A 10836-nucleotide genomic window follows, 5' to 3' on the forward strand; every position below is an offset into this window, starting at 1 on the left:
ATAAAATAAAACCTACATGCAGCAACAGTGTTTCATGTTGTGTAGTCTCCTATTTTGTTATGTGCAAATGGGTTTAAATACCTGTTGGGTCCATCAATTACCATATAGCATATATTCAACACGAAAAAAAGAGTGACAATTTGTTGTTGATAAAGGACAGCTGGACCTAGAAAGGGCCTTGTTACCTTCAGTAGCTGAGGGCCACATCAAACCTAAATCCGGCCCTGGTCTCCCATGCAGGTGTTTGGACCACAGGCATAGCCAAGAAGACTCCATACGGGAAAGTTTCGATTCTTGCAGAATTCAGGTTTATTTACATTTTTGATATTTTAAAAGCATAATTACAACACACCCTTTTTTCCATTTTAACTCCCCCCCACCCTAAGTTTGCAGGCTTAAAAAAGAAAACCATTAACTTTTCTTTCTTAAGTTTGCAGGGGCTTAAAAAAGAAAAAGACAAACCACCGTTCCTGTACATCAGATGAAACAAACTTGTAAGAAGTTCCTCGTACTTAGAGCTAGGAGGGAACGCTGTTGCTAAAAACATGTACACCTGCACCTATCGATTAAGAAACTTCCCTCCGGAAATCGCCCGCATAATTTACAAATGACCGGGGCTGCGGTCCGGAGTTTCTCAGACTTGGGTCGGTCCCCAGCTGTGGTTGGACTACAACTCCCATCGTCCCTGACCACTGGTCCTGCTAGTTACGGATGATGGGAGTTGTGGTCAGTTCAGAAAACAGCTGCAAGGCACCAGGTTGCCTCTGGAGAGGCAGGAGACGGATTGGAGTATTCATTTTTGGGGCAGAGGCAACTAATAAACTGCTCTGCCATTTCCTTCCTGAAGATGCTGATTTTAGACAAGAGGGATCCCACCCACCCCCCAGGCCAAATCCTGGACCTGACAGCCTCCACACACCCCATTACACCTCGCCCATCGCTTTCTCCCAGGCCACCTGAGACCACGGGGGGGGGGGGGGGCTTTGGCCATGAAAGGACCACCGGCCACACCTCCAACTGGCCGCAAAGTAAGTGTTGCATTTCGCAGCCAGGTCGGCAGGGAAAGGAAGTAAGAGAGGGGAATCAAACTTCGGTTAATTTTGCAAAAATAAAATAAAATACGATGCTCTGTCGACATGGAGATTTTGAAAAGCAGATTACCGACAATTCTTCTCTGAGCAAGGCCCTTCATCCCGGGCGGTGGTTTTGCTTCTTCGGAGAAGGGGCAGAGGTTTCACGACACGCTCCAAACCAAATAAAATGGCAACATCCGGGCGGAATATATATATATATACACACACAAGGACTCAAGCGCTCCGCCTTCCCTCCCCTTATAGATATAACACACTCAACACGCAAACATGCCGCTCCCTGGCAAACGGGCGGCAAAAGAACCGGAACTGCCGCAGGGCTGGGAAAACCCCGCCGTTCTGGATGGGGCAATGACATGGGCTTTGACAGCTGGATCTGGGGCTAGCGGAGACATCGGGGGGCAACTGGGGCAGGCAAGCCGTTCTTGAAGAGTTGCCCGCCTTGGGGAGAGGTGAGCTCTGAATGGGAAAAGCTCAGTGCCGTGTCTGGTGTCCTGCTCTCCCAAAAAGGGATATCGCCATCGCCGAGAGAGGGGAAGAAAGCCACCAGATGAAGCGAGAGACTGTTATCTGTGGGGAAAGGCACACAATTTGCCCACATCGGGGACCCCCCTCTGCCTCGGAGAGCAGCTGCTCCCCGCCTACGGCCTGCTCCCTCTCCTCTCCGAGCTGCTTGCTGAAACGAGACTCTCATTTTTTGGGTGTGTACGTATTAGAAAGCAAAACAGAGAGGGCAGGCGTGAAACTGTTCCCCTGCTTGTATCCAAGGCCGAAGAAGAGGGCTGGCTTCTTGAGACCTCCTGTCCCGGGGTCTCCGGAGTTTCCCCCCTCCTCTTTTCCCTTTGGCCAAGGCAGAAACATGATTACAAAACTCAGGCGAAGAGACCTCCTCATTTCAGACAAAGCCCCGATGGGAGAAACAGCTCCAGGACGCAGGAGAAGGCAGAGGAGGGGTCTGTGTTGGACAGCGAAGTTGCGAATGGGATGAAACCGTGCAGAGAATTACGCACGAATTTATTTAAAAAGGGGGTTTCCGGTTTGGACGTCTTAATGGCCCCACCCGCAGTGGACCCCCTTTGGAAGGCCGCGGAGGAAGAAACCAAATTGGCTCCAAATCTTCCCTGCTGGCCAGTGCTACTTCGCAGACACACGGCCAGTCCTACTGAGAGTTAACGGGCCCAGGAAATCCATTCATTTTTAAGGGGCAAAATGTAGTTTTGCAACCCCAAAGAAGAGCCCTTTCCTAAATGAGCAGTTTTGCTGCAGGCGGGGACATCATGAAAGCGTTCCTAGACCTCATGATTTAAAAAACAGGATGGGGGCGTGAGCAGGGAGAGGGAGCGTTTAAGAAGCGCATCTCTAAATTTGTCACACGTCGTTCGGCGGAACATGATTATTATTTTAAAACAGATGGCCGCTCTCTCTCCGTATCTCTTTGCGACGGTCACAAGCCGGAGCAGAAGGCGGCTACAAACTCGACTGCACACACACACACACACACACACACACACACACACACACACAAAACCTCGCAATGGCTGCGGGATACAAGAAGCGGCCTGCTCCTCTGCAGGGAGGAGAGGAAGACGCTTCTTGCAAATTGCACTTTGAAAACAGCAGCAGAGCTTGGCCTCAGCCGACCCGGAGCCTCACAGGGGGCTCTGTCGGTGCTGACGGGTGTCCGGAGCGCCCCGAGGGCACCAGGTCGGCAAAGGCCAGCGCGGCTGCCAGACAAAGCAACCGAAACAATAAAAAAGTTAAGAGTGCAACCCAAATGAAAACAAAACAAAAATCCGTATGGGGGAAAAGGAAAAATAGAATACTGGCCATCTTTCTGCTGCCCCCAGTGGGTTCAGGGGCAACCTCAGAGGCCCAGGCTGGGCTCGGGGGGGCTCAGCCGCGATCCGCACCCGTGTCCCTGGGCAGAACGTTGATCAGCATGCAGCTGCCCTCCTCCTCCTCCTGTTCCAAGTGCACACACGGTCCTCCTCTCCTCCTGCTCACAGGGAGTCCCGGCGCACAAACATACACTCCCAAGTGCTTAAGGACCCCTCTCCGTCCACGGAGAGTCCCGGGTTCTGCCGGCCGGGACCCAGCCTCTCGCTAGATGTCGTAGCGGCTGGAGCTGTACATCGCGGGGTAGTTTTGCCGGCTGTACTGGAAGTGGTCGGCCAGGACACCGCCGCCTCCCCCTCCCCGGTTGCCGTACTGGAAGTCCCCGCCGTGGTGGTGCAGGAAGGAGGAAAGTCCGTTCTGGCTCTTCTCCGGGGGGCTCCTGTGGCGCTCCAGACCCCCGGGGAGATCTCCTGTTGTGATGGGCAGCAGCTGCTTCTTCCTCTCCTGGTTGGCGTCGTATTTGGTCTGTGGGGAGAAAAGCTTCGCATCAGGCTCCCTTTCGGAGAACCGGGAGGTCTCCCCCAAAAGTCATCCAGCCCAACCCTCTATATTAACATGTATTCTATGTATTAAAAAAGAGAACGGAAAACATAAAAACGCGAAGGTAACAGACGGCAATCGGCTACAAAGGCAACGCTCTCCCTCCCTCCACTGTCGGAGACAGTATACTGGGGAATCGCGAGCAGGGAGTGCTGCCTTCCCCACCAAAAAAAAGAGAGGTACCTACCTTGTTGTACAAGAAGACTCCCAGGATGGCAGTCATCATTCCCAGGACGTTGGTGGAGGTCACGGGGTTTCTGAGCATGAGCAGAGAGACGCTGATGACCGTGATCCTCTTGGTGGCGTTGGCGACCGAGTAGCTCAGGGGGCTGATGAGGTTGAGGATGCTGAAGGCGATGACGTTCTGGGCGAAGTTGCAGAAGCCGCTGATGGTGAGCAGGAGCAGGGTCCACGGCCAATGGGCCATCGAGCTCTGCAAGGGAGGCAGGGTTCAAGGGACAGCGGGGAGTTTCCCCGCCAGCCCCTCGGTCACTCCCGGGAGCTGTCGAGACTCCGGTAGAAATAATAAAAAATAATAGTAATAATTTATTACAGTGGCACCTCCACCCCGTCGAGCGCCCATTCCGTCGGACGTCCGTGGCAAACCCAGAAGTACCGGAACGGGTTACTTCCGGGTTCGCCGCTCACGCATGCGCAACACTTTGTCCAGGGTTTGCCAGTGACTGGGGCTCCGGAATGCATTCCGGTTACAAAACGAGGTACTACTGCACTTATACCCTGCCTATCTGTCTGGGCTTCCCCAGCCACTCTGGGCGGCTTCCAACAGAATATTAAAAGCACAATAGAACATCAGGCATTAAAAACTTTCCTAAACAAGGCTGCCTTCAGAAGTCTCCTAAAAGTCAGGTAGTTGTTTATTTCCTTGACATCTGATGGGCAGGCGCCACTACTGAGAAGGCCCTCTGCCTGGTTCCCTGCACCCTCACTTTTCGCAGGGAGGGAACCGCCAGAAGACCCTCGAGAGGAGGACCCCGATCTTAAGGGCTTTCCATGTCAGCACCAACCCTTTGAATTGTGCTTGGAAACGTCCTGGGAGCCAATGTAGGTCTTTCAGGACAGGTGTTATATGGTCTCCACTCCCAGTCCCCAGTCTAGCTGCCACATTCTGGATTGGTTGTAGTTTCCGGGTCACCTTCAAGGGGAGCCCCAGAGAGCTCCCCGCCCCAGGAACTCACCAAGTCATTCTCGACCAGGAAGGCGGAGAGGTCGACCAGGACCCAGGTGGGGATCATGAAGAAGACCGCGTGGCAGCCCAGAATGTTCAGCAAGCGCAGGTGGTGGATCCTGGAGTCCCTCAGCACCTGCAAGGACCGAGAAAGAGATCAGGGACGGGCGCTTTCGACTTGCTTCCCCCTCCTGCTCAACACCCACAGGGAAAGAAGAGGCCGGTCTCCACACAGAGCGCTGCCTCGCTCGCTTTCCCTGGGAAAAGGGGGATGGGGCGGTTGTAACGAACATGTTCTAACAGATCATTTTCCCCAAAAGGACCAAGGGCATTTCTCCTAGGAATAACGGAGTCAGGCATCCAACGCAATCCGTTCCGGAAGACCGTTCGATTTCCAATAAACGTTCGACAACTAAGGCCCAACGGAGCAACGCGGCAATTTCAATGGAGAAAAAAAACAAGCCTCGGAAGCAGTTTGATTTCCGAGGCAAGTTCGAAAACGGAAGCAACTACATCCGGGTTATCGGCACCCGGGTTCCAAATCGTTTGGCTCCCAAGACGCTTGAAAACTGAGGTTCCACTGTATTAGGGGCATCTCGGATCTTACAGGCTCAAAAATGGAGGGGTGCAAGGATGGTAACGCTGTAGACTCTAGGTTACGATGCCTATTACAGTGGTGTCTCGCAAGACGAAAAGAATCCGTTCCGCGATTCTCTTTGTCTAGCGGTTTTTTCGTCTTGCGAAGCAAGCCCATTGACGGCTTAGCGGATTAGCGCTATTAGCGGCTTTTAGCGGCTTATCAGCTTAGCGGATCAGCTGATAAGCGGCTTAGCAGCTTAGAAAAAGGGGGGGAAGGGGAAAAAAGTCAGAAAAACCCACAAGACATTTTGTCTTGCAAAGCAAGCCCATAGGGAAATTCGTTTTGCGAAGCGCCTCCAAAACGGAAAACCCTTTCGTCTAGCGGGTTTTCCGTCTTGCGAGGCGTTCGTCTTGCGGGGCACCACTGTATCTTCCGTAAATCACCACCACCATGGCACCACTGGTTTTTCTGCACCCCAAGCGCCAGTGCGATTTAGCCGGAATGGGCAGGGGCTGGTTTTGGGCGGCCAAAAGATTCCCAGGCCCAAGGCACCCCTTCCGGTTTCTGTCCCTGAGGCTGGTGGCGCAGCTGTCCTTGGCGAGCAGAACGCGAGAGGCAACGTGGACGGTACCTTTTTGGAGAAAATGTTCTGGAGGGAGAAGCAGAGCGTGGCAGCCAGGGCGCTGATCAGCCCCCACGTGTCGAAGGACAGCTCCGTGACCGTGGCCAGCAGCACGCCCCCGATGATGGGGATGAGGGATAAGTACACCTGGGGGGAGGAAGGAGGGGGAAAGCACTTCAGGTGGGAAAGAAGCGCCTTAAAATCACCATCCCAAAGATAATAATAATAACTTGTTTGTTGTACCCTGCCCACCTGACTCGGATTCCCCAGCCACTCTGGGCGGCTCCCAACAGAATATTAAAAAGACGATGAAACATCAAACATTTAAAACTTCCTGATACAGGGCTGCCTTCAGATGTCTTCTAAAAGTCAGGTAGTTCTTTCTCTCCTTGACATCTGATGGGAGGGAATTCCACAGGGTGGGCGCCACCTCCGAAAAGGCCCTCCTCCTGCTTCCCTGTAACCTCACTTCTCGCAGGGAGGGAACTGCCAGAAGACCCTCGGGAGATGGACCCCGGTGTCCGGGGTGGAGACGCTCCTTCAGGGATACTGGGCCATTTAGGGCTTTCAAGGTCACCACCAATACTTTGAATTGTGCTCAGAAACGTACTGGGAGCCAATGTCAATTTTTCAGGACTGGAGTAATATGGTCCCAGCGGCCGCACCCCGTCACTAATCTGCGAGGTGCCTTCTAGATTAGTTGGTAGTTTCCGAGTCACCTTCAAAGGGAGACAGCCCCCCCCCCCCCCCCGTAGAGCGCATTGCAGCAGTCCCAAGTGGGAGATAACCAGAATACGAACCACTCTGGCAAGTTAGACAGCTGCTCTGGACACAGAACTGACCTGCGCCTCCATGGACAGCTGTGAGTCTGAAATGACCCCCAGGCTGCGCACCTGATCCTTCAGGGGCACAGTGACCCCATTCAGGGCCAGGGAGTTTGTCTGCAGAAAGAAGGGCGACATCTCGCCCACCGTTCCTCCTCCCTCCTCCTCCCTCTTACCTTGGTTGTCTGCTTCTCCTTCATGATGATTCTCGACAGCAGCACCACCCAGATCGGCATTGTCGCTTTGACTGAAAGGAGAAGGAGGTTAGAGAGGCAGAAGAGAAGCTAGAAGAGGAGACTGGCGAGGAGGAACGCAGGGAGCTGTAGGTGCAAACAAGCTCAGGACTGTCTACACCAACTGGCAGCCATGGCTGTGCAGGTTCTCAGGCAGGAATCTCTGCCAGCCCCAGCTGGAGATGGGGGTGAGGGTTGAACCCGGGACTTCTGCATGCAGAGGGGGACAGAAGCCCAGGGGAAACACGAGGGAGAATGACTGCACAGCGTGATTCCTCATTCTCACAAGGGACCCCAAAACCAAAGCAGGCAGGAAGCCACCCAATATTTCAGCCCCTCACTTGGGTTGTATCCCATCTAAGACATTTACACAGAGCAAACACAGTGAGGTTAATGGGCATAATGTGGTCATGTCCAACAGGTTTAATAAATAAAATACTCAAGAGCTTGACAAATGCTAGATTTGACCCACTATTTATTACTGTGGTTAACAGGAGAATGCTTTTTCTTTGACCAGAAAAAGAAATTAAACACGAAACACCCTCAAAACCAATTATTTCAATGCGGCTGGCACCAAGAAGGCCCCGTCATGGGCTGGTGGCGTTGAAAGCCCCAGGTCTGCCATTCCAGGATCAACTTTTCTTTCTTTCTTTCTAGGAGAACTCTGCGCGTTCCCAGGAGCAGCAGGATGCGGAGGGCCTGCCCCCTTTGTAGGGCTGGACTAGATGATCGAGGGGCCCCTCCCACATCTGCAATTCTAGGATCAACTTCTTTCTTTCTTTCCAGGCACTCTGCACATTCCCAGGTGGAGAGGACCTGCCCCCTTTATAGGGCTGGACTAGATGATAATGGGGGTGCCCTCCCACACATGCCATTCTAGGACCAACCTCTTTCTTTCCAGGCACTCTGCACATTCCCAGGAACAGAGGACCTGCCCCCTTTGTAGGACTGGACTAGATGATAGTGGGGATGCCCTCCTAATTCTGCATCAACTTCTAGCATCAACTTCTTTCTTTCCATGCACTCTGCACATTCCCAGGAGCAGCAGGGTGCAGAAGACCTGCCCCCTTTATAGAGCTGGAATAGATGTTTGTGGGGGTGCCCTCCCATATCTGCAATTCTAGCATCAACTTCTTTATTTCCAGGCACTCTGCACATACCCAGGAACAACAGGGCGTGGAGGGCCTGCCTCCGTTGTAGGGCTGGACTAGATGATCATGGGGGTGCCCTCCCAAATCTGCCATTCTAGGACCAACTTCTTTCTTTCTTTCTTTCTTTCTTTCTTTCTTTCTTTCTTTCTTTCTTTCCAGGCACTCTGCACATTCCCAGGAGCAGAGGACCTGCCCCCTTTATAGAGCTGGACTAGATGATCATGGGGGTGCCCTCCCAAATCTGCCAGTCTAGCATCAACTTCTTTATTTCCAGGCACTCTGCACATACCCAGGAACAACAGGGCATGGAGGGCCTGCCACCGTTGTAGGGCTGGACTAGATGATCATGGGGGTGCCCTCCCAAATCTGCCATTCTAGGACCAACTTCTTTCTTTCTTTCTTTCCAGGCACTCTGCACATTCCCAGGAGCTGAGGACCTGCCCCCTTTCTAGAGCTGGACTAGATGATCATGGGGGCGCCCTCCCCAATCTGCCAGTCTAGCACCAACTTCTTTATTTCCAGGCACTCTGCACATACCCAGGAACAACAGGGCGCGGAGGGCCTGCCCCCTTTGTTGGGCTGGACTAGATGATCGTGGGGGTGCCCTCCTAAATCTGCCATTCTAGGACCAACTTCTTTCTTTCTTTCCAGGCACTCTGCACATTCCCAGGAACAGAGGATCTGCCCCCTTTGTAGGGCTGGACTAGATGATCGTGGGGGTGCCCTCCCAAATCTGCAATTCTAGGATCAACTTCTTTCTTTCCAGGCACTCTGCACATTCCCAGGAGCAGCAGGGCGTGGAGGGGCTGCCTCCGTTGTAGGGCTGGACTAGATGATCATGGGGGTGCCCTCCCAAATCTGCCATTCTAGGACCAACTTCTTCCTTTCCTTTCCTTTCCTTTCCTTTCCTTTCCAGGCACTCTGCACATTCCCAGGAGCTGAGGACCTGCCCCCTTTCTAGAGCTGGACTAGATGATCACGGGGGCGCCCTCCCCCATCTGATTTAGTTCCAGGCCCTCTGCCCCTTCCCGCCCCGCTTTCCTCCGCCCTCTGGCCATGCCCCGGAGCCCCCGCGTACCGGTGTGGGCGTAGGAGACGGGCACCCTCCAGAGGGAGACGTGGGCGGAGACGGAGGCCAGGTACTTCCCGAAGGCGAGCGGGAGGATGAGGCGCGGGTAGGCGCGCGGGGGCAGCTGGGCGGGGCTGGCGGCGGGCACGCGCCAGGCGCGCAGCAGAGGGGGCAGCAGCGCCACCAGGCCCAGCACGTGGCAGAGGGAGACGGTGACGGGCCGCGGGAAGGCGCCCAGCAGCACCTTGTTCACCACGTTGCCGCCCGCGCTCAGCGCGTACCAGGCCAGGCACAGCGCGGGCACGCGCAGCACCCCCGGCGGGCGGGGCGGCGGCGGCGGGGGCGCGCCGGGAGGCGAGGAAGCGGGCAGCAGGGCCGGCGGAGGCGGAGGCGGCGGCAGCAGCAGCGGCGACGACGAGGACGCCGCCATCCTCAGCCGGATCCGGCCCCTTTCGGCCGCCGCTCGCTCGCTCGCTCGCTCCCCGGCGCCCTCCCACGCGTCACTTCCGCCCGGCGACGGAAGCGGACGTGGCTACGGGAGCCGAGCGGGGACAAGCGGCCGGAAGAGGCGGAGGGCCACGCCCACAAGGGGGCGGGGATCGAGGAGGGGCGTTGTGGCGTCAGAGGCCGCCCCTCCCACAAAAGGGGCGGGGTCTAGGGAAGAGAGGGCGGGGCCTGGGAATGCCCTGCGGCTGTTCCTCTTCCTGCTATTATTATTATTATTATTATTATTATTATTATTATTATTATTATTATTATTATTATGCATTTTCAATACTGTATTTTGATATATATATATATATGACCTACATTTAATCTTTATTAGTCCTGTCTTCCTGGGCGAGGATTATTACCAGTATAATAAAAATAATTAATAAATAAATAATAAATTTATTTATTATTATTATTATGATCAGTATTATTTGTTTATGCATTTTCAAAATAATAATAATAATAATAATAATAATAATAATAATAATAATTTATGTATACCCCGCCCTCCCCAGCCAGAGGGCAGCTAACACCAGTAAAATTACAGTAAAAAACATAATGGGGGGGGAGAGACCCAATTTAAAACACAGGTTAAAATGCAATTCAAAATGCAGCCTCATTTTAATAGTAGCCCATAGATCAAAACCAAAAGGGGAGGGAATCATAGACTGAGTCCAAACCAAAGGCCAGGCGGAACAGCTCTGTCTTGCAGGCCCTGCGGAAAGATGTCAAGTCCTGCAGGGCTCTGGTCTCTTGGGACAGAGTGTTCCACCAAGCCGGGGCCAGAACTGAAAAGGCCCTGTCCCCAGTTGAGACCAAACTAACCACCTTGCGACCTGGGACCTCCAAAATGTCATTTGTGGACCTTAAGGTCCTCCACGGGGCAGACCAGGAGAGGCAGGCCCATAGGTACGAAGGGTCCTAGGTACCTATTATTTATACCCCGGCCATCTGGGTGGATTTCCCCAGCTACTCTGGGCAGCTCCCAACAGAATATTAAAAACACGACAAAGCATCAAACATTAAAAGCTTCCCTAAACAGGGCTGCCTTCAGATGTCTTCTAAAACTCAGACAGTTGCTTATTTCCTTGGCATCTGATGGGAGGGCGTTCCACAGGGCAGGCGCCACCACTGAGAAGGCCCTTTACCAGG

The 10836-nt window shown here is 53.6% G+C and overlaps 2 protein-coding genes and 1 long non-coding RNA gene across 3 annotated transcripts in view; 1 reads left to right on the forward strand and 2 right to left on the reverse strand.

Annotated features, from left to right (window-relative positions):
* Positions 1-10836, forward strand: part of NWD1 (NACHT and WD repeat domain containing 1) — a 134762-nt gene that overhangs the window by 48398 nt on the left and 75528 nt on the right. The gene's annotated exons all lie outside the window — the stretch shown is intronic.
* Positions 383-9688, reverse strand: SLC35E1 (solute carrier family 35 member E1). Its single transcript, XM_079960798.1, has 6 exons — positions 9202-9688; positions 6916-6986; positions 5925-6062; positions 4724-4849; positions 3715-3960; positions 383-3452 (listed from the first exon to the last, which is right to left on the reverse strand). Exons 1-6 carry the CDS (start codon positions 9620-9622, stop codon positions 3195-3197), a joined length of 1260 nt encoding a protein of 419 aa, XP_079816924.1. The 5' UTR covers positions 9623-9688; the 3' UTR covers positions 383-3194.
* LOC307207293 lies at positions 6994-9172 on the reverse strand. Its single transcript, XR_013834614.1, has 3 exons — positions 8287-9172; positions 7789-8250; positions 6994-7671 (listed from the first exon to the last, which is right to left on the reverse strand). It is a non-coding gene; the product is annotated as an uncharacterized lncRNA (long non-coding RNA).

This window comes from Podarcis cretensis (genome assembly GCF_951804945.1).
Source record: "Podarcis cretensis genome assembly, chromosome: 18".
NCBI lineage: Eukaryota > Metazoa > Chordata > Lepidosauria > Squamata > Lacertidae > Podarcis > Podarcis cretensis.